Source organism: Hemiscyllium ocellatum, chromosome 32, assembly GCF_020745735.1.
Source record: "Hemiscyllium ocellatum isolate sHemOce1 chromosome 32, sHemOce1.pat.X.cur, whole genome shotgun sequence".
Classification (NCBI taxonomy): domain Eukaryota; kingdom Metazoa; phylum Chordata; class Chondrichthyes; order Orectolobiformes; family Hemiscylliidae; genus Hemiscyllium; species Hemiscyllium ocellatum.
The window spans coordinates 12,231,230-12,255,887 of NC_083432.1; the positions used below are offsets into that span (position 1 = coordinate 12,231,230).

The 24,658-nt window shown below is 41.4% G+C and overlaps 1 protein-coding gene across 1 annotated transcript in view; it reads right to left on the reverse strand.

Moving 5' to 3' along the window:
• The window catches only part of tlk2 (tousled-like kinase 2), a 218,499-nt gene that overhangs the window by 85,229 nt on the left and 108,612 nt on the right, over positions 1 to 24,658 (reverse strand). The window contains exons 9-13 of the mRNA XM_060849077.1: positions 15,221 to 15,331; positions 12,235 to 12,371; positions 7,890 to 8,042; positions 5,189 to 5,255; positions 4,031 to 4,128 (exon numbers count right to left, since the gene is read on the reverse strand). Coding sequence (XP_060705060.1) covers positions 4,031 to 4,128; positions 5,189 to 5,255; positions 7,890 to 8,042; positions 12,235 to 12,371; positions 15,221 to 15,331 — 566 coding nt within the window. The remainder of the gene's footprint in view (positions 1 to 4,030; positions 4,129 to 5,188; positions 5,256 to 7,889; positions 8,043 to 12,234; positions 12,372 to 15,220; positions 15,332 to 24,658) is intronic.

Genomic DNA, 24,658 nt, shown 5'->3' on the forward strand with positions numbered 1-24,658 from the left:
GGCCAGAGCCCTTCATCAGGAATGAGGAGAGGGTGCCAGGCAGGGTAAGATAAAAGGTAGGGAGGAGGGACTTGGGGGAGGGGCGATGGAGATGTGATAGGTGGAAGGAGGTCAAGGTGAGGGTGATAGGCCGGAGTGGGGTGGGGGCGGAGAGGTCAGGAAGAGGATTGCAGGTTAGGAGGGCGGTGCTGAGGCAGGTGCTGAGGAAGGAGATGTGGCTGTGGTAACGAGTCTGTTTGAGAACGTGGCTGAAGAGCTTCTGTGCAGAGGAGATGACCTGGGGGGTGCAGTGAGAGAGAGACTCACTGAAATCCTTGTAGAGAGAGGAAGAGAGCTTCTTCAAGGCAGGCATCCTTGCAAGAGGATTCGCAGTAGGTTAAAATCTTCGAGTAAAAAGTGAGGTCTGCAGATGCTGGAGATCACAGCTGAAAATGTGTTGCTGGTTAAAGCACAGCAGGTCAGGCAGCATCCAAGGAACAGGAAATTCGACGTTTCGGGCCAGAGCCCTTCATCAGGAATGAGGAGAGGGTGCCAGGCAGGCTAAGATAAAAGGTAGGGAGGAGGGACTTGGGGTAGGGGCGATGGAGATGTGATAGGCGGAAGGAGGTCAAGGTGAGGGTGATAGGCCGGAGTGGGGTGGGGGCGGAGAGGTCAGGAAGAGGATTGCAGGTTAGGAGGGCGGTGCTGAGGCAGGGGCTGAGGAAGGAGGTGTGGCTGTGGTAACGAGGCTGAGGAAGGAAGTGCCTCCTGCAGCAAAAACTTCCAGCTCGGCGAACACAATCACAACAACGGACACCCGAGCTACAAATCTTCAACCAGACTTTAAACATATATTACATGGCTGAAGTGAGAGAATTTTATTTATTGGCTCACAATGCATGGTTAGGTCAGCATTTATTGCCCATAAATTGATCATGTGTGCCCAGAGGTACATGTAGGCCAGACCCGGTATGGTTGATCTTTCCTTCCCTAAAGGACATTAGTGAACCAGATAGGGTCTTTTTTTGTCAAAAACAACAACTGACACTGGTTAATGGTCACTTTTAGTCCAGCTTTTCAATACAGTTCTTATTGAATTCAAATATCAAAAAAAAACCATGGTGGGATTCAAAGAACAAGAACAAGAACAAAGAAAATTACAGCACAGGAACAGGTCCCTCGGCCCTCCAAGCCTGCCATTGATCCAAATCCTCTATCTAAACTTGTCACCTATTTTCTCAGGATCTGTATGTCTCCGCTCCCTACCCATTCATGCATCTATCTTAAATGACGCTATCGTGCCCGCCTCTACCAACTCCACCGGCAATGCGATCCAAGCACCCACCGCCCTCTGTGTAAAGAACTTTTCACGCATATCTCCCTTAAACGTTTCCCCACTCTGGGGAAAAAATGCCTTTTGCGATCCACCCTATCTATACTTCTCATGATTTTGTAGACCTCAATCAGGTCCCGCCTCAATCTTGATTTTTGTTATGAGAGTAATCCTCTATTCCAGGCAATATCCTGCTGAACCTTCTCTGCATCCTCTCCAAAACATCCACATCCTTCTGGTAATGTGGCGACCAGAAGTGTACGCAGTGTGGCTGAACCAAAGTCCTATACAACTGTAACATGACCTGCCAACTCTTGTACTGAATACACCATCCAATGAAGGAAAGCATGCTGTATGCCTTCCTGACCACTCCATTGACCTGCATTGCCACCTTCAGGGTATAATGGACCTGAACACTCAGAACTTTCTGTACATCAATGATCCCCATGGCTCTTCCATTTACCGTATAGTTCACTCTTGAATTGGATCTTCCAAATGCATCACTTCGCATTTGCACGGATTGAACTCCATCTCCAATATCTCTGTCCAACTCTCCAATCTATCTATATTTTGCTGCATTCTCTGACAGCCCCCTTCACTATCTGCAAATTTGCTAATCAGGCAACCGATATCTTCCTCCAAATCACAAATAACAGTGGTCCCAGCATCCCTGTGGAACACCATTGGTACGGTTCTCCATTTTGAGAAACTCCCTTGCACTACTACTCTCTCTCCTGCTGCCCAGCCATTTAGATGGTACACCTTGGACCCTATGTGACTTCACTTTCTCCATCAGCCTACCATGGGGAATATCATACACCTTACAGAAGTCCATGTATATGACATCTACAGCCCTTCCCTCATCAATCACCTTTGTCAGTTCCTCAAAGAATTCTATTAAGTTGGTAAAACATGACCTTCCCTGCATAAAAGCATGTTGCCTATCAATGATAAGACCATTTCCTTCCAAAGAAAATAGAAAGATTCAAACTCATGTCCCTAGAATCTCTGGGAATCATGCCCCAGCAATTTCTATTTTGGTTTCAGGTTTCCTGTATGCAAAGTTCTTTATTTTACTTTTCCTTTCATTCTGACTCTGGTGTTGTTTACATTGGTTTTTAAGCCAGGCTTTTGACAAGGCTCTACATGATAGACAAGTATAAAATACATCATGAAGACATTTGTACATTTGTGTGGTTGACAGTGAAGAGGAAAGCTTTAGACTGCAGGAAGATGAAGATGATCTGGTCAGCAGAACAGAAGAGTAGAAAATAGAATTCAATCCTGAGAAGTTATGTTATGGGAGGTGTAACAAGGCATGGGATTACACACTAAATGGGCATAGAATCTTGCAGAGTCTTGGGGTGTAGGCCCACAAATCCTTAAAAGGTAACAGGAAAGATCGATAAGGTAGCTAAGAAGCATACAACATGCAATTCTTTATTATCTGAGATGCAAGGAGACAATGCTGGAATTATATAAAGCACTGGTTAGCTGGTTGCTAGATTAAAGCTTTCATTCTGGTCACCACATTGCAGGAGGGGTGTGACAGGACAACATCAAGTTCAGGTGAAACGTATGCTGCCGGGAGTTAAATTTTAGCTATGGGCAAAGGTTCAATAGGCTGTGGTGTTTTTCTTTGAACAGAAGTGGTTGAGAGGTGACAATTGAGATGCATAAAATTGTTTGGGGTCTAGTCAGCACAAACAGTGAGAACATAATTATGTTAGCAGAAGGTCAAAATACAGATTGAAAATAAATGGTAGAAGAATTGATTAGATAGGATATCCTTTCAACCAGGTGATAGGGACTTAGAACTCACTATCTGAAAGGGTGACAGAAGAATAAAGAGTCACATATAAAAAAGAACTTGGATATCTATTTGAAAAGCTGTGACTTGCAGCACTAGCAAAATAGTGCAGGCAGGTGTAATTAAGCAAAGTAGCTCATCGGCCAGCACAGATGAGTTGAAGGGCCTTCTCCTGGTGCAAACCTCCTGTAAATTCTAGGGCTTCCATGTTGTTGTAAAACCTTTCTGCTCCTTATTTCCCCTTTACAATAGTTGAGCCTAGTTTTCAAAGCCTTGACTAGCGTGTTGAATTGTCTCTAAAAGCGTCTTCATTGGTTCTAACCTCTGTTTAGGTGCAACCTACCTTCCTGAAAACCAGTCCCATTGTCCAAAGATTCAGAAACCATTCCTTGGTTACCTTGCTATTATTAACACTGTGGGAGTTCCTTCATTTCAGTGACTCTAGAGGCTCACCAATGTCAATTATAGACAACCAGTGATGGCAATAAATGCTGATCTTGGAGTGCCCACACCCAAGAATAAATCAAATTAAACAAATGGGCATTCAGATCAGGTTTTAGGTAGTGTTTTAGGTATTGTTTTAATTAAAAGTGAACTTTTTTTTTAAGGTTCAAGGGGGATTGAAATGGATTTTTAAAAAAACTAAAATGAGTAAACTTCTCTCAGTTGTTCCATATATACTGCAGCCTCAAGACTTGAGACCAAGCCAACAGTGAAATGTGAGAAAGGTACTTCCCTCTCTCCACAAGATATAGTCAGAAGTCACATAACACCAACAGATTTATTTAAAATCACAAGCTTTTGGACTGCTGCTCTTTCGTCAGATGACTTCTGACCTTGTCCACCCCAGTTCAACACTGTCATCTTCACATCATAAAGTACATATTTGAGAGACAGTGATAACTTACTGTGAATTATCTTCATTGTGTATCCTCTTCAGTTCCCTTATGTGTAAATTGCGTACTCGTTCCAACCGCTCTAGTTCTGCTTGTATCTCTGCCTCCTCCTAACGCAAGGAAAAATAAAGTTTAAGAAGGAAAGATCACAATCCAAATAAACTATGCCCAATGCAGACAGAACAATACATGTAGCACTGAACACAGCAACAAAACTCAAATGAAGCAATAAACAGACTTTAAAATAACTGCATTTTGAAATTTTCTAGTTAATTTGAAAGAGATAATGTTGACTTCGCCAACTACTTGCTGCACAACACTCAGCCAAAGTCAGTTAAGGACAATCAATCCAACCAAAAACCCCTACATAAGGCATCAATAGAAGGCACTTTCTTTAGAGTACCAGCAACAAGAAGAACTGTCCCGACTGCAGCTTGGCAAACAGCACATTTGCAAACAAAATCAATGGGAAGAGGAGAAAAAAGCTAGTTCATCCAGTCTGCCCCACAGAACAATGTCTGACCAAGACTGGGTCAGCCCAAGGTGTACCACAGCACTGAGCCAATTGGAGCAGGAAGTTCCATGCATTTTGTACCTAGTGAACTTAAGTAGTTAGCAGGAGTGATATTTCTCTTCCAGCTGTGCTAGAAAGGATTGCCCATGTGGCAGCAGGAAGAGGAGGAGCAAGGTCAACTGCGGTGCTCGCTACATTCATCATTCAGACTCAGCAATGGAAAGTGGTCACTTGATTGAAGTACCAGAGGATGCCAATACAAGGAGAACGGTGTTCCAGTAAAATACTGCTCTTATTGTTAGATGTTCTTAGGTTTAAGGTGTCTTGGTGAGATCAGGACAAAGCAGTTGAACTGCACAGATTTTTAAACTTTTCTATTCCACAGAACCCTTAAAACACAGAAAATACACACACTCTCCCAAAGGTCCCTGTCCTGACTCCATAAAGCAACAAAACAAAATTGGCAGATTTCTCCATAAACAAATATAAAAATCAGAACTGTTCATTGCAGCTTAATCTGGATTTAAATTTTTCTTCATAGTTGTTAGAAAGAGGAAAGAAACAGACTGAATCTATCTTTGAAACAGTGACCCCCGTTTGGACCCTAGTTTGGAATAGAACATAATCCTTTGGCACAGGTTGAAAGCTTAACAAACCTTCTTTAAATGGCCTAATCTTAGTTTGAAGATTTCTTCCTGTTCGTGGTATTCTGCTAAAGTCAAGCTGCAAAAATGAAAAACAAATTAATAGATTTCTGCTGAGATTAATTCTGGCATCACAGATTACAGCACATCCTTGAGAATTTTATCTTGAAACATTTTCACTCAGGGTTTAAAAACTATTCAGGACCATTTACTTAGCAAACTTCAGGCTTGGTGAAGTGAGATGCCTCATGATTTGGTCTAATTCAAAATAAACTGGTACAGAGGAACCTCGATTATCCAAAGGGGATCACAAGGTGCTGATAGAAACATTACGTCAAAGATCTGTTTCAACCATGATTGTACCTGCAAGCAAAAGATGCAATGATTAAAAACAAACTCGGCTCACTGAAAAGCTGCCAAGAACAGTCAGAGACAGTCCAGGCACCCTCTCTAAATGACTGACCTACCATTCTCTCTCTCTGTCCACCCACACTTTCCCTGGAGGTCTACACAGGGGTACCTTAAATCCCCTTCCCCAACTAATCTCTCCTACATTGTCTTGTACAGGATAGAGGTGGAACCTGCCAAACTTTTCTATGTGCGTGTGTGCGCGCCTTTGCACTCTATTTGGAGGCAGCAGCAGTGTTACTGTTGGAGTACAGTCCGGCTGCTGAGGAAAGGGGGCGGGGCTGCGGACAGGTCTTAGATGGTGGGTGGGAATGAATGGGTGGGCATTGTTGGGAGAGGAGTAGGGACAGCGGGGTTGAATGCAGGCAGGGGGGCAGGGTGGGCACGGATGGGTTTGGGGGCAGGCACGGGGCGTGAGCGGACAGGTTTCAGGATGGGGTGGGAGCGGGCAGTGTTGGAGGCGGGCGGTGTGGGAGCGGATGAGGGCGGGGTGGGAGCAGACGGGGTTGGGGGCCGACGGGGAGTCGGGGTCTGGTGCACAGTGTGCTTTTGCCTAATCTCTTGAAAGGAGAGCAGACTTCACAGAAAACTCCGAGCTCCAGAGGAAATCAATTAGCCAAATAACCAATTATCCAAATGAAATAGTGCCTGCCCATCACGTTTGGATAATCGAGGTTCGCCTGTAGATGGTTCTTTATGCACGCAAGTTTGCCTTCCACCTGAAAGTCAGCACCTCTTGACAAGGCAGCACTCTCTCAGCACATTAAAAAAACCCAAAGGTAGTTCCTTGAGCAGCTGTGATTGCAGATGAAAAAACGTGGCTTGATCTCAAGTAACAAAACTAAATTGAATGGCTACTTTTTACGTAAAACTCAGTAAAGCTACACAATTCCTCCCAACTAATTTGGAAAATATCACAATTCCCCATAAAGAAAGTGAACACAAAAGCACATCTGTATTCCTTGTTACTTGCCATATTCAAAAAGATATGATTACTTTTTAAACATAAACCTAATGGAAATACAACTTTAACGAATTAGATCAAGTTTGATGTGTAAATTACACTTTTTGATCTTCACTAACAAACCAAGGCATTCCTTTTTAAAATTACCACGAATTGTATGTGGACAAGAAAGAAAGATTAAATCACCTTGTAAGTTCAATAGCATCAACCAAGAAAAGAATATGATGACCCTCAATTACAAACACTGTATATCGATATTTTTCTCTCAACAATAACTATGAGTTATTATCCAGGGACTTCTGATAAAATTTCAAAACTAAAAAATGCTCAATTGCTACTGGTAATTTCAAATGATTTGATGTAAATTCATATCACATATGATAAGAATTTATAGGCATTCAGAACAATTGAATGGAAGATACCAGGTGCTACTGGAGTGGGAAGGAAAAGAAGAGAAAGGACAGCAACCTTTCAAACATTGGTGGCTGACAGCAACATGACAAGGCCATCTTGTCTTTCCAGGCAGAGATGGCGGCACAGAAGATGTAACAGAAAATTAATGACATGAAATTTATGACATTAACATTTTCTAACTGCTTTGTTAGGCATTCTTCATCATCAATTTTTGATGTAATTTTGAGGGGTTCATGCCATCTGGACAGTCTACTACTTAAATCTGTAAAAAAAAACTTTCCCCACAAGGTCCCAAGGCACCTGCATGACAGATAGGAGGTATGAACTCTAGTAAATATTCTTCATCAGGTGGCATCTGCCTATGGCAACTTTAGTGAACAAATTATTCTGTTGCAAATACAACTTAAATATCCAGGAATACTTCATTCCAAAGCAGAATTCCGCCAACAGATGTTGCCAAGCATCCAAAGTGGCTCAATACAAAATGCAATTTTTTATGCCAATTTTCCAGGAATACAGGTAAAGGTAGATACAATTAGGTCTGTTATCAACTGATGAACTGTTCAATGGGACATCTGGAGACCCTCTGAAAGCTGCTCATAAAATGACGGCCATTTCTTCCTTGCGCATTTTTTCACCAGAGATGCAAAGATGAGAAACCAGGTCTGTTTTCAGCCCAGTTACGACTATTTATCCATTACCAAGGAACAGTGGTCACTAACATCCATTCCTTATTGTCTTTTATAATAACAGACATATTTATAGAAGGAGGATTTCAGGACTAAGTACAGACTCTAAAAGCCATCAGGTAAGTAGGACAAATTCAACAACAGTGAAAGATGATTTTAAAAAGACCAGAAGGGCCAATTAATTGACTGTACAGCTGAATAGTCACTTTAAGATCAATTTGCTTGCAACCTGACTCACGTCTCGTTTTCTGCTCCGTTTGCTTTGTTCTTCCTCTGTTTTTGCTCATTATTTGTAGGTGGCATCTGACACATGGCTGCTGGTTTCCGTTTTGCTAACAGCTTCCTTTGTCGCTCAATCTCCTCTCGCTGGGTGTTTATCCGCTCCTGCTGTCTGCATAACAAGTTAAAAATTAAAGTGGTGCAGAAGCAACTTGGAGAGAACACTATTGGCAAGGAAATTTTGGCGGGATTTGCTTAAATAATTCAACTCTGTTAACAAGTTTTAATGGACCAAACATGGTACATCTGCAACCAGCCTCAACTACTGAGTCCCCCATCTTTCACGCCTCCATGCACTTGTAGACACACACACAAATATGCTAGACATCATCAAGGAGTGTTCTCTTCACAAGCTAATAAATAATCATCTTAAATTCAACATTTGCTTTGTTTTGGGGATTAAACTAAAATTATTTGGATATGAACAGGGGAGGGATAATTAATAAGTTTGTAAATGACACCAAAATTGGAGGTGAAGTGGACAGTGTAGAAGTTTACCTCAGAGTACGACAGGATTTTGATCAGACAGGACAATGGGTTGAGGAGTGGCAAATGGATTTAATTTAGATAAATGTGAGGTGCTGCATTTTAGAAAGGCAAATCAGGGCAGGACTGATTACTGTAAGTTCCTGGAGAGTGTTTCTGAACAAAGAGATCTTGGAGTGTGGGTCATAGTTGCTTGAAAGTGGAGTCTCAGGTAGATAAGAAAGTGAAGGCAGCGTTTGGTATGACTCCCTTTACTGGTCAGCGCGTGGAGTATAGGAGTTGGGAAGTCATGTTGCTGCTGTACAGGGCACTGGTTTGGCCACTTCTGGAAAATTGTGTGCAATTCTGTCTTCCTCCTATAGGAAGGATATTGTGAAATCTGAAAGGTTTCAGAAAAGATTTACAAGGATGTTACCAGGGTTGAAAGTTTTGAGCTATAGGAAGGTCAGAGGTTGAGAGGTGATCTTACAAAGGTCTATAAAATAATGAGGGACATGGATAGGGTAAATAGACAAGGTCTTTTCCCTGGGTTGGGGAAGTCCAGAACTAGAGGGAATATGTATACGGTGAGAGAGGGTAGATTTTAAAGGAACGTGAGGGGTGATGTTTTCACGCAAGGGTGGTGTGTGTATGGAATGAGCTGCCAGAGGAAGTGGTAGAGGCAGGTACAATTACAACATTTAAAAGACATCTAGATGGGTACATGAATAGGAAGGGTTCAGAGGAATATGGGCCGGGTGCTGGCAGGTGGGACTAGATTGGGTTGGGATATCTGGTCGGCATGGACGGGTTGGACCGAAGGGTCTGTTTCCATGTTGTACATCTCCATGACTATGGTTGGCATGGACAAGTTGGACCAAAAGGTCTGTATCCGTGCTGTACACCTCAATGACTCTAAAATGGAACGAAAGAACAAAATAATATGGATATTCTTACAGGGCAATGCGATTTTAAAAAAATCTGGTTATGGGATGGGATTGGCACGACGAGAATTTTTATCCATAACCAATTTCCTTTGAAAAGGTAATGGTGATAAGCTACCTTTGAACTACTACAGTCCACTTGGTGTACACACATCCACAGTATTTGTTTTGGAAGAAACATCCAGGATGTTGACCCAACAATGAAAGAATGGCGTTATAGTTTCAAACCAGGATGATTGGTGGTGTTGCCTTCAATCTGCTGCCCTTGCTCTTCTCAGTGGCACAGGTAACTGGTTGGGTGTTGCTGTTACAGAGTCAGAGTTATACAGCACGGAAACAGACCCTTCGGTCCAACTCGTCCATGCTGACCAGATATCCTAAGTTAACTTTGTACCATTGCCAGTATTTGTTCCATATCCCACTAAACTCTCCCTATTCGTATATCCATCCAGATACCCTTTAAATGGTGTCATTGTACCAGCCTCCACAACTCCCTCTGGCAGCTTGTTCTATATATGCACCGACCTGTGTGAAATAGTTGCCCCCTTTACATTCCTTTTAACTATTTCCCCTCTCACCTTAAACCTATGCCCTCTAGTTTTGGACTAGCCTACCGTGGGAAAAAGATTTTAAAAATCACAACACCAGGTTATAGTCCAACAGGTTTAACTGGAAGCACTACTTTCAGAGTGCTACTCCTTCATCAGGTGGTTGTGGAGCACACAATTGCAGGACACAGAATTTATAGCAAAAGTTTACAGTGTGATGTAACTGAAACTATACATTGAAAAATACCTTGACTGTTTAAATCTCTCACAGGTTAGAATGACCACGTTAGTTTCATTTCTTTCATATGTATTGGTGTCAACCCAGATAATGTGTTAAAGGTGTTAGCCCCCTGTGTGCTGCAGTCTGTGCCAAAATGTTTAGATTGATTCTAATCTAAAAAATACATTAACAGAATCTTACATGGATTCATGTAGTTTCTGAACAAAGTTCAATGTAACTATGTGTGTGTGGGGAGTGGGGGGTTGAGAGTGTCTGAGAGAGAGAGAGAGAGGAGAGAGAGAGGGGAGAGAGAGAGAGAGTGTGAGAGAGAGTATATGTGTGTGTATGTGCCCGCACGTATGAGAGTGTAAAGGGGTCTAAGTCTGTGAGAGGTTGCATGTATGAATGTGTGTGTCTGTAGGAGTGTGCGTGTGTCTGTGGGAGTGTACCAATGGTAAAGGCAATGAATATTTAAATGTGGAGCACTAATCAAGCAGGCAGCTTTTACTTAGACGAGATTGAGCTTGAGTGTTATTGAAGCTGCACTCATCAAGCCAAGTGGGGGAGCATTCAATCATACTGACGACTTGGATCAACAGGCTTTCGAGAGTAGGCTGTGAGTTACTTGACACAGATTATGTAGGCTCTGACCTGTTCTTCCCACTGCAACATTTATATGCCCTTCCAGTTAAGATCCAAATCAATTATTACTTCCACCAAGTTGAAAGTGGGAGCAACAGGCCAGAGTTTGTTCAAGCTTATTAGCTGCTGATCTAGAAAATGTGGGATTGTGTGGCAATGGGAATCCAATTTCTACCTGTAATTGATGCTAGTTTGTTTCTCCTTTAGATCCTTCATCTAAAAAGGTTTATTTATTCCCATTCTGCTCTAACCCAGTGAGTTACTTTATTTTATCAGTCAACCCTCTTCCCTACTCATTGTAATTTTCTGGCGTCCTTTATAAGTCTCCTTCTTATATCTGTATTTCTGCATCTTGCCTTTCTTACTCATCTTCTGCTGACTTGGGTGATTATTCATGGAAGGATTTACATGCCTTTGAGGAGTTATTGACAGTACAATTTTACTGCATATCTTCTTTTTGGAAACCATTCAGCTCTCGGTACAAGATACATCAAAATACCAAAAACGTGATCGCTCAATTTCCCTCCTCACCACAGTCTTATCTATCCAGTGAAACATCATTGGCTGCAGAGTTTTAATACTTGAACAAAATACCAAACATAATATTATTCTTCAGCTCTCAATAGGAAATCACTACAAGGCAGATTCTACATATTCTGTAGTGCACGCCTGACTTTCAGGGCAAAGTGAGGACTGCAGATGCTGGAAGTCAGAGTCTAGATTAGAGTGGTGCTGGAAAAGCAAAGCTGGTCAGGCAGAGGAGATGACCTGGGGGGTTGCAGTGAGAGACTCACTGAGATTCTTGTGGACAGAGGAGGAAAGGATGCCTACCTTGAAGATGTTCTCCTCTGCCACCTTCTCCCCAGCCTCACCCCCCTCCCATCTATCTCTCCACCCTGGAGACTCCCTGCCTTCATTCCTGATGAAGGGCTTTTGCCTGATGAAGTATGTTGCCTGACCTGCAGTGCTTTTCCAGCACCACTCTAATCTACATCTGACATTCAGCCTATTCTAATGAAGAAAATCAAGTGGGTCCAAGAAAGGGTGGTCAAACACATCGCTGAGGTGGGGAAGGTGAAAGTCTCAACCATGTTGGGATAAGCTGTGTGAGGGGTATGAAGCAGGAACATTAATGCGAATACTATGTGCCCATTTTTAGTAATTCAGGATGGAAACAGACCCTTCAGTCCAACCCATGCACCAACCAGACATCTCAATCTAACCTAGTCCTATTTGCCAGCATTTAGCCCACTTCCATCTAAGTCCTTCCTATTCATATTCCGGCAGCTAATTCCATACACGCACCACGTTCTGTGTGTAAAAGGTTATCCCGCAGGTCTCTTTTTAACCTTTCCCCCCCTCACTTTAAATCTATACCCTCTAGTTTTGGGCTCCCCCACTCAAGGGGAAAAAGAATATAGAACCCGACCCTATTTCTGCATTTCCATATATTGCTAGTCAGAGCTCTCAGTGGTCAGTACTTACTTAATAAGATTCTGAAATGCGTAACCATCTGTCCATTGCTCAGTGAATGAAGCTCCATGCCGCACTGTAGTGAAGTGCCCAAGTCGCAGCCGATCCTGCATACTTTTGTCACGACAGGCAAGCTTTTCCTGCTTTGACTAAACATTTTTTAAAAAAGTAATGGATTAAAAAAAAACTACACATTAAATTGCTAACTCTTCATCCACTGAATTGCTGTGGTCACAAAGAATGACATCCTAGGATCACAAAACTAGAAAGGCTGAAGAAACCAAAACCACTGTACATCCATTGATCTAAATATTCTCTTATTTCTCTTTCCTTTGTCTTCCAAAGTTTCCCCAAAATAGTGACATCCTGTGACTGACATTACTGACTGGTCAATTGCGTAATCCACTGAATATTGGGAAGTGGAAAGAATATTGAACCAGACACTCAGCATCTTGTCCCGTTTTGTTCTAGTGACAATATACCTACTATCAACAGTCCACAAGCAAGTAGACTGAGAAAAATAACACTCAACATCCCATTAGTTTGGCATGCTTTCAAAATGCCACCACATTGAATCTGACAAAATAACTGATTTAAGAATATAGAAAATAATTTGCGAAGTTCTGCCTCAATATCATGATCTGAGTTGAGCATTCAAATCGACTGTCTCCTTGGGAAATGGATGTCAATCTTATATTGTGAGTCAACTACATGAATGAGACAGCATTAAAAAAAATGTCTCTCCAGACAGATACCATTCACAATCGTTCTAGCTGCTGATCAACATACCCAATAAAATGGAGGCATTCCAAACAAAAATGTAAATGTATTCATTGTTAGTAGAATATAATAAACACATTATAATAAATCACATTAAATCTCTAAGCAATTAAAATAGGAATTCTATTGAGTGTTTCTTATTATTTCATCCCAGTTATTGGATTTTTGAGATGGCAACCAATCGAATTTAGGGGAGAAGGCAAGAGACCACTCCTGTATGGTACGGGGACTGATTAAAAATGCTCAAAATCTGCAAGAATCATTTAAACTGGATGAAAAAAAATGCAACAAAATACTTTCTAAAAAAATTCATTTATAGGAAGTGAACAATGCTGACTGGGCCAGCATTTATTAATCATCCCTAGTTGCCCTTGAAAATATCATGGTGAGCTGCCTTCTTGAACTTCTGCATTTCATTTGTTGTAGGTTGACCTATGTTGCAGTTAGGGTGACAGTTATAGGGTTTTGACCCAGTAACACTTAAGGAACAGCAATACATTCCAATTTCAGGGTGACGAGTGGGTTGGAAAGATGATGCATAAAATGTTGGTGTTCCCATATATCTGCTGTCCTTATCCTAGATGGCAGTGGTCATGGGTTTGAAAGGTGCTGCAGAAGCAGCTTTACTGCATTTCTCTAGTGCATCTTGCAGACCACTGCTACTGGGGGTCAGTTGAAGCTGGAGTGAATAGTTATGGGTGTGGAGCCAGTCAAGTGGGCTGCTTTGACCTGGATGATACCAAGCTTCTTGAATGCCATTGGAGCTGCACTCAATCAGGCAAGTGGGAAATGTTCCACCACACTCCTGACTTGTGCCTATATTGAATAGACTTTAAGGAGACTTTATCTCTGAAAGTTGCCACCCAGGTAAATAGTGCTGTGAGGAAGGCATATGGTGTACTGGGCTTTATTGGCAGAGGAATTGAGTTCCGGAGTCCTGAGGTCATGTTGCAGTTGTATAAGACTCTGGTGAGGCCTCATCTGGAGTATTGTGTGCAGTTTTGGTCGCCATACTATAGGAAGGATGTGGAGGCATTGGAACGAGTGCAGAGGAGGTTTACCAGGATGTTGCCTGGAATGGTAGGAAAATCTTATGAGGAAAGGCTGAGGCACTTGGGGCTGTTCTCATTGGAGAAGAGAAGGTTTAGGGGAGATCTGATAGAAGTGTATAAGATGATTAGGGGTTTAGATAGGGTAGATACTAAGAACCTTTTACCGCTAATGGAGTCAGGTGTTACTAGGGGACATAGCTTTAAATTAAGGGGTGGTAGGTATAGGACAGATGTTAGGGGTAGATTCTTCACACAGCGGGTTGTGAGTTCATGGAATGCCCTGCCCGTATCAGTGGTGAACTCTCCTTCTTTATGGTCATTTAAGCGGGCATTGGATAGGCATTTGGAAGTTATTGGGCTAGTACAGGTTAGGTAGGATTCGGTCGGTGCAACATCGAGGGCCGAAGGGCCTGTACTGCGCTGTATCCTTCTATGTTCTATGAGTCAGACGTTGAGTGACTTACTACAAATTTCCTAGCTTCTGACCTGCTTTTGTAACTACAGCATTTATAGAGCTAGTTCAGTTGAGTTCCTGGTCAATGATAACCCCCAGGATGTTGATAGTAGGAGTATTCTGTGAATTGACAAGCCATACACAAGAGGATGGTACTGAAAACACTTTCTATTTTACACAACAAGACTAGCCTCCACTCGTTCCTTCTTGTCCTCAGGGACTACAGTGGGGCCATTGCAAGAAACCAAGAATTAAAAGACTTGTGTTAAAGCCAATGGAGTACTTTTAAGAAAAGCTTGGCAATCAATTTGTGAAGAGCAAGAAGTCATAAAAAGCAATGTGGTAATGACTTGAAAACCTCTTTCTCATGGATGGCAGCTAAGAAATAATCATTGGCCAGGATACATCGACAAACTGTCTGCACTACTTGAAAATACTGCCATAGGATCTTTTGTATCTGTGTGAGACAGCAGACAGGCCATCATTTTAATGCTTGTTGACTTTGAAAAAGAGACTAGTAGAGAGTGAGACCTTGCTCAAAGCCACATTGATGGGAAAGCAGATGCTGCTAAAACAAAGTCAATCAAAAATTTTCATGAAACCAAGTTATGTTCTTCAAACCATGAAAGTTCGCTCCACAAAGAATTCTACCAAGAGTTTCCAGTGGATCAGTCCTTTGAAGGTTAGCATCTCAAATTAATGTCCATAATACCTTTTCTATTAGTAGCTTTTTACTCATCGTCACACATTTATTTAACCGTTCTTTGTATCTTTCGAGCATTTTCTGTTGCTCATCTATTTGTCTTCTTAAATCACAATTCGTCTGAAAGAGAAAGAAAGAAAATCAATAAACCAATGCATTTAAAACAAAGTACAACAGCTTCTATCATTATTGATGATACTAACACTGCTTTTAAGTTTAATGACAAATAATGAGCACGTCTAACATACTTCACTGTAATTAAAAAAGTTTAATTTTGTTGGTGAAAGAGTCATTGGGGATAAAAACATTGCTGCCCTTCAATTGTGCCCTCCTAGCTTACAGATGCCCTATTGGGAAAGTTAAAAACAGAGAGTGTACTGCAGTTGAAATATTGTGTTTGGGCTGTTACTGCAATACCTTCAACAGTCCATTCTTTTTAAGTAGGTTAACTAAAAAAAGAAAATAAAATCAGAAACTCCAATCCCACGCTGCGCATAGACAAGTTCTGAATCACTGAGGTGACAGAAATAGTTTCCACATTAATAACCAAAAAACTCTCACAACTTTCCACACAGTTAAGCTCATTAGCAGTTTGTGGGATATAAGTCACCATAATTTCTTTATTAACAAAAGGGAGTTGTTGGGATGCAGCATTGAATTAGATGCTGGCCTTGCAGCTTCTTATCCAGTCTAACCTGAGATAATGGTTTCTTTGCTCAAGCTGGCTAGAAGCATCCTGCAAATGTTTAAAATATTGGACCATCCCAACTTGGCCCTCAGCAAAAAGCAGACAAAAGCTGGCACGTGGAGAGTTGGAAATCTCACTTGGAGGTCACTGTGGATGACTCATGAAGTGGAAAAAAGTGTCATTAGACTGCAACACAAGGATGCAGTTTTGAAAAGGAAGATACTGATGCAAGGGGAGCTTTACTCGGAGGATGCTTTTACTGGGAAATTGTTTGGTATTCTCCACATTACTCAGGAATGTGCACATTGTGACTCACCAAATATCAATCTTTCATTATCAGTAGTTCTTTTCCTGCCCTTGTTTTTTGAAAAGATGTGCAACTAAGCAAGACTGTAAAATGCTTTCTGCTTCTGATGGTAGTGAAGATAATCAATTATAAAATTCACCAAATGTCACTTTGAGGAACATTAGAACTACCAGAGAAGTAAAAACAACTGAGGATACATCTAAATTAAAAATAAATGTTTCTCCACTTCCACGATAAATGTCAAGTTTTCCAAAATCATCACAACTGCCTTTAAATGGAAGATTTCCTGACAACAACCCCTAAAGAGATTCCTAATCATGTTTTACAGAAGTTGTGCATTTTTTTGAATGGCCAAAATGTCTGTTCATGCTAGTACTTGATCAGCTGGGCTGAAAAATGGCAAATGGAGTTTAATATAAATAACTGTGATGTCTTGCATTTTGGAAAGTCAAATCAAGGTAGGAATTTTATGGTGAATGGTAGGCCTTAAGGAGTGTAGTGGAATAGAGGTATCTTGGAGGTCAGGTTCACAGTTCCCTCAAAGTGGAGTCACAGGTAGACAGGGCAGTGAAGAAGGCTTTTGGCACACTGGCCTTCATCAGTCAGGGCAAGGAGTATAGAAGTTGTGTAGTTATGTTGGAGTTGTACAAGACATTGGTGAGGCTGCATTTGGAATATTGTGTTCAGTTTTGGTCACCTTGCTATAAGAAGGTTGTTATTAAACTGGAAAGAATGCAGAAGAAATTTACAAGGATGTTGCCAGGACTCAAGGGTCTGAGATAGATGGAGAGGTCAGACAAGCTAGGCAAGGACTTTTTTCTTTAGAGAATAGGAGATTGATAGGGGATTTTATAGAAACATATATGATCATGACAAGTATAGTTAGGGTAAACACACAATTTTTTTCCCCCAGAGTTGGGGAATCAAAGACTAAGGGCATCAATTTAAGGTTAGAGGGGAATGAATAAAAGAGAACCTGAGGAGCAATGTTTTGTACACAAAGGGTGGTACGCATATTGGATGAGCTGCCAGCATAAGTGGTTGAGGCAAGTAGATTAACAACATTTAAAAAGCATTTGGACAATTACATGGGTAGGAAAGGATTAGAAGGCTATGGGCCAAATGCAGATAAATGGGTTTAGCATGAACAGACATTTTGGCCAGCATGGACCAGTTTGGGTCAAAGAGCCTGTTTGTGATGTAGGACTCTAACTAGGACAGAAAACAGGATGAGGCAAACCTTCCTGGTGAAATAATTCACTGAATGGTACTGACAAACATATGATTATTCCCCCATTTCAATCACAGATAACATTTGGAGCAGCTTGGGCAGTAAAGCAAGTCCAAAAAAACCATGTTCACAAAAATATACATCTCAGCGTATCAAATTATCTCAGTTAACATAATACTAAAGGCAAGCTAACCAACACAAGCGGTTTTACATAACATTTATAGCTTGTACTTGTGTTCAGGTTCTAACAGGATGTATTTTCACCTGCTGTGTTAATATTGGCCACATACTTTATTCCAATTTGGAGTTGAAGGGGCGCACTACGACTGCCAATACGCTCAATTTCTTTTGGCATGCAGCCAGGACGCAGTGCATCACACGTTAGCTCAAACAAAGAGTTCACGGGCAGAGTGCACAGTGCTTAGAACAGTCGCACCATTCACGATTCATTTGCAAATTCAGTTCTCCAGCTGTTACTGACCTTGCATCTTTCCCAACTTCAGACTAGACCATTCCCATAAGTTACTATATACACTGATGTGGTTGGCAAGAGTATGCACTGTGGAACAAAATGCTAGAAAGATGCAGACTCTTTCCAGTTCGATTTTGTCACTAGGGACGTTTACTTGCATTCCAGTATATTTTATTTCACAGGATAAAAGAATCCACAAATAAAATCACCCTTTGGACTGAAGTCAGCTTCATTTCCAATTTGAAAGGGCAGCTCATTTCACAAACAGGACACGTCAGGACTGGGCTGCACAACAACAGGCTTCTTTCTGTCTCCAAGCTCACGTGGCTGTATAACATGTTGGGAAATGGTCCATTTTCCCTTTACTGCCTGGTAGACACACACTTCAGTTTTCAGGTCATTTTAAAGAAAAAATGAATTATGACATGGGGAGCTGTTGCTTTCTAAGATATGGACACCCACCCACCCCAAAATGCTACTTCAATCTGATATTTCAAGAGACTTACTTTCGCTGCACAACAGTCAGACTAAAATCATGGAAGCCGATGTTTGTCTGCAATCACCTGCTTTTCAAAAGTCTAAATTAGATTCTGTAATAATGCTGATTTGCATTCAATTTGGTTTTTAAAAACCAATCTCCTTGTGAGAGTTTAAACTAATCCTTTACATGGATTTGAATGATTCAATATACAACTCATACGACAAAACAGGAATTTAGTGAAAATACATCTTAACATTATGACAATTTGGACAAATAATCTGGAATAAAACAACCTACTTTACAGCAATAATTATGAAGCATTTCTACCATTAAATCCATGAAAAAAAAATCAGGCTTGTATCTCCTTTTTTACTAATCTCAAACACAATATCATCCATAATTAAGTAGACAATTTATGACTAGATCAGAATTAGAATTTAAAAATTAGTAACATAGGAATGTATTAGATTGAAGACCACTGCAGTTCACCTCCAGTATGAGAAATTATTCCTGCAGTTATTTGTTTCACTACAGACTAGGGCAACATGACGGTGCAGCAAACAACTTTTCACAACAGAATCAGAGCTCCTGGAATGGCAATGAAACAATCAATACAACGTTTGCCAAACAAAGCAACAAGTGAATTAAAAGACACCTTCTGCATCAAACAGGCACAGGCAGAATAGTAAACGTCAACAGAAACAGATGTAATCTAAAGAAAGATGATCATCGCACGAGTAAGTGTCAGTGACAAGACACACAAGAGGCCTGATTTAAAAAGTTATTATTTTCAACATAATTTGTTGCCAGACTTCTGTGAAGATGACTCCATTTCACCTTAACCAAGACTGATACAAGCACACAATTCTTGAACACAAATTATGTAATTAAATAAATAAAGCTTGAAAATATCATCTTAAAAAAAAACATGAGAACACAACAAACAGGAGGATTAGCGCACATAACCCATCATCCTGTCCTGCCAATCAATATGATCATGGCCGTTCTACGTATTGGTTAGATTAGATTACTTACAGTGTGGAACCAGGCCCTTTGGCCTAACAAGTCCACACTGACCCTCCGAAGAGCAACCCACCCAAACCCATTCCCCTAAATTTGCCCCTTCACCTAACACTACGGGCAATTTAGCATGGCCAATTCACCTAACCTGCACATTTTTGGACTGCTGGAGGAAACCAGAGCACCCGGAGGAAACACATTCAGACACCGTAAGAATGTGCAAACTCCACACATACAGTCGCCTGAGGTGGGAAGTGAACCTAAGTCTCTGGTGCTGTGAGGCAGCAGTGCTAACCACTGTGCCACCGTGCCGCCCAAATCGCTAACCACCGTGCCACTGTATTCATATCCACTTGCCTGCCCTCTTCTCAAATTTACTGACACCAAAGATCTTTGCACTCCAACCTTGAATATGCAACCTGTGAAAACAATCTCTAAGTATACAACAATTCTTTCGTCCCAGGAACCTGTTTAGTGGCCTGTTGTTGTATGTCTTCCTTAAATATGGAAACCAAAATGGTATATAATATTCCAGACGTGATCTCACCAAAGGCCTGTACCAATACTAAGGCTTTATTTGTGTACTCCAATCTCTTGCAATAAAAGCTAACATGCTATCCATCTCGTTCTATCTGCACTTCTACTTTCTCTGTTCTTTGTACAGGCACACTCAAATCTCTAAGTAACATTTACAACTTTCATATCTTTTAAAGAATACACTGCTTTTCAATTCTTATAACAAATCAGTCCTCACCACTCCTTACCTTTCCATTTAGCTTTGTATTATCAGTAAACTTAGATATATTACCCTCTGTTCCCTTTGACCAAGTCACTAATACAAATTGTAAATAGCTGAATTCCCAGCACTGATCCTTGCAGCACTCCAATATTCACTGCCTGACAACTTGAAAATGCCATGTTTAAGCCTATTCTCTGCTTCCTGTCCCTTAACCAAACCTCTAACTGTGGTAATCTATTGCAGAATCCAGAAGAATAAATCTCTCTCTCTTCCGGGTATGGACTACTCACTGAAAAACTATTCCACAAGAGCCACAGCCTTCCAGAGCCTCGTCCATTTGAACACCGTTCAATATAGTGTAGTCAGGAAGTGTTGATAAATATTTGACCAAGACAAGACATCCCAGTTGCTGTTGCTAGACAACTTGCATCTTTCAGCTTAAGGTTCCTGGATATCTGTCAGCTGTGAAACTCTTGGGTAATTTTCTCTCCTAATTTCATGGTAGGGACAATGCAACTTCCAGTCTTTAGACATGTGCCCCAAGTTAAAGATGATCAGAAATAATACTTGGAACATGGAAGAAGCACGAAACCACAAATATTTTCTCTTCCCATCTAATTCTGACAAAAAGCAATTCAACCATGGAACCGACAGGCAAACTGGAAACAGTATTGGCTACGTGAAATGCAACATCTTTTTTGGTGCTCCAGAAAATGAACGACAGTGTATTTTATCCAAAGGTTGTGTGCTTATAAGAACAAAACTCTCAACCCTTTGTAATTAGATGCTGGATTATTTTAAAATGATTTATATTATTTATGCTGTGTTCATGGATTATTGTGCATTGTTACACAATGAGCCTATATATTTGTCTGATTAGATTAGATTACTTACAGTGTGGAAACAGGCCCTTCGGCCGAACAAGTCCACACCGACCCGCCGAAGCGCAACCCACCCATACCCCTACATTTACCCCTTACCTAACACTATGGGCAATTTAGCATGGCCAATTCACCTGACCTGCACATCTTTGGACTGCGGGAGGAAACCGGAGCACCCGGAGGAAACCCACGCAGACACGGGGAGAACATGCAAACTCCACACAGTCAGTCGCCTGAGGCAGGAAATGAACCCGGGTCTCTGGCGCTGTGAGGCAGCAGTGCTAACCACTGTGCCACCGTGGTCTTCTTGCTTCAATAGAATGAGAAAATATGGCCTTTATCTTGTGCACTCTTCATCCTGGGTTCACTATTGTGTACATTGTGAACGCAAGGATTCAGGCTTTAACCATTAGGGCTTTCAAATATGCAATCTAACCATGAATATGGAAAACTGTTGCAAATAAGCCAAAAACTACAGCAGCATCATTTCAACAAACAGAATGCAAACAACTGCAACTCTGTTTGATAAAGTCTATCACACAAATTATAATACTAGCATTATTTTAGAGACACTTTGCTAGTGGCTGTTCCTGAGTCTGGTGCCATCTGGTGGAATTGAAGAACAAAACAATGTCTTTGGAAAATCCAGTCTACACAAAGCAGGCCCCCTACTACTCAAAAAGAAATCCAAATCCATCCTTAAGAAATGTCTATAAAATCACTACTTAGTTCAACCAAAATTTTTAAAATGTATGCTTGCATAACCTGCTTCTCTGCCATTACCACAAAAAAAATCAGCTTAATCTCTCACTATTTCTTTTAAAGTAGTTTAAAAAAATATACTTTACTGAACAAGCCCTATAAAAGTAAACTATTTAAATCATTCCCATTCTGGTAGTTTGGGTGCCCCCTGGATGCTTATAAAAATGAAATGTATTAGTCCCCTCTTCTATCTGACTCACAGAACAAATCCAACTTCAGTTTTTCATCAATATTGCTATCAAATAGCTCCCCTACCGGGGAACATTTTTTACTGGGCAGTCTGTTCTGTAGCACTAGGTCACTGCCTAGATAGTCACAAACTGAAGTTGAAATTCTGTGCAGCACCAAGTTCGAAAACCTTCCGTCACCAGACGCCCAAAGACGTTACTCAGTCGTACTTCAAAAAAAACTCAAATCTCAATTTCTGAAGAATCAGCTCACATCTCCATGAGGGAAATTAATGGATTTGAAAAGCCTGTGATAGCCCCACACATTCTCTCTATGCCTGCAGGGTATATAATGCCAGCCACATAAGTTAAATCAGCACTGAAAGTCCATTCAAAACATTGCACAGCGACTTGTAGGATGGATGCTAGAACAACAAAAACATGTTTTGGCAAAATATGCTGAACAAAATTCCAATAGGGAACTCTTTTTGGCAGCCACTTGCAGTGCAATACTATTAGATCTACGTGCCGAATTAAAGCTGGGAGATTTTGTGGTTCAAAACGTTTTGCAATAGAAAAGCACCAAAAAAAAAATGACAATTTCAGTGGTTTTTGCATGAAACGCATTCAATTCAAATCATAGCAAGCCAAAATGTAGAACAATTAAGTTGGAGCCAACCATATGGATTAAAGTGTGGCTGTTTCAATGCAAGGGGTATCAGGAATAAGAGTGATGAACTTAAGAGCATGGTCCAGTACTTGGAACTACAATTAGATTAGATTAGATTACTTAGATTACTTACAGTGTGGAAACAGGCCCTTCGGCCCAACAAGTCCACACCGACCCGCCGAAGCGCAACCCACCCATACCCCTACATATACCCCCTACCTAACACTATGGGCAATTTAGCATGGCCAATTCACCTGACCCGCACATCTTTGGACTGTGGGAGGAAACCGGAGCACCCGGAGGAAACCCACGCAGACACGGGGAGAACGTGCAAACTCCACACAGTCAGTCGCCTGAGGTGGGAATTGAACCCAGGTCCCTGGCGCTGTGAGGCAGCAGTGCTAACCACTGTACCACCGTGCCGCCCCTAATGTTGTGACCATAACGGAGACATGGATTTCACAGGGGCAGGAATGGTTGTTGGATGTTCCAAGGTTTAGATCTTTTAAAAAGAACAGTGATGAAGGTAAAATAAGAGGGCGAGTAGCATTGTTCGTTACAGAGTGCATCACAGCTGCAGAAAAGGAGGTTGTTGAGGAGGGTGTGTCTACTGAATCAGTATGGGTGGAAGTCAGTAACAGGAAAGGAGTGGGTGTTTTCTATTGACCCCCTCCCAATAGCAATAGAAAGATGGAAGAACAGATTGGACAGCAGATCTTGGAAAGGTGCAGATGTAACAGCACTGTTGTTATGGGTGTCTTCAACTTTTCCAATATTGATTGGAACCGCCTTAGTGCAGATGGTCTGGATGGAGCTGATTGTATCAGGTATATTCAGGAAGTATTCCTGACTCAACATGTAGATAGAGCGACTTGCGGGGCAGCATCTTGGATTTGGCAACGAGCCAGGCCAGGTGTCAGATCTCAGTGGGAGGGCATTTTAGCGACAGTCACCACAACTGCCTCACCTTTACCATAGCCTTGGAGGGGGATAGTAACAGCCAGTATGGGAAGATATTTAATTGGGGGAGGGAAAATCATACTGCTATTATATAGCTGTGGAGTATACATTGGGAACAATTATTCTACGGGAAATGTACAACAAATGTGGAGGCTGTTGCGAAAGTTGGATAACTTTGTCCCACCAAAGCAGGCAACAAGAGAAGAGGAGCTTCTCGTCAAGAGGAAGAAGGAAGCTCACTTAAGGTTGAGGAAGCAACAATACGGCACAGCTTTAGAGGAATACTGGGTAGCTAGGAAAGAATTCAAAAATGGACTGAGGAGAGCTAGGAGGGGGAATGAAAAATCCTTAGTGGGAAGGATTAGGGAAAACCCAAAGACCTCCTACACTTAACGTGAGGAATAACAGCATGATTAGAGAAAGGGTAGGGCCAATCAGGGATAATGGAAGGAACTTGTGCCTGGAGACTGAAGAGGTAGGGTAGGCTCAAAATGAGTTTTTTTGCTTCAATAATCGCTAGAGAGAGCGACCTTGTTGATAGTGAGAACACCGTGGATCAGGTTAATAGGTTTGAACAAATTGATATTAAGGAAGTGGATGTGCTGGAAATTCTGGGAAGCATCAAGATAGATAAAGCCCCAGGGCCAGACCAGATATATCCAAAGTTACTACGGGAAGCTAGAAATGAGACTGCTGTGCCTCTGGTGAAGATCTTTGCAACCTCACTCTCCATGAGAGCAGTACCAGATGATTAGAGGGAGGTGAATGTTATGCCTCTGTCAAGAAAGGGAATAGAGAAATCCCTGGGAATTACAGACCAGTCAGTCTTATGTCTGTGGCAAACAAGGTACTGGAAATGATTCCAAGAGATAGGATTTATGACTATTTGGAAAAACATAGTTTGATTAGAGATAGTTAGTATGGCTTTGTGAGAGGCAAGTCATGCCTCACATACCTTACTGAGTTCTTTGAGGATGTGACAAGACAAGTTGATGAAGGGCGAGCAGTGCATGTGGTGTGTATGGATTTCAGTAAGGCATTTGATAAGGCTCATTCAGAAAGTTAGGAG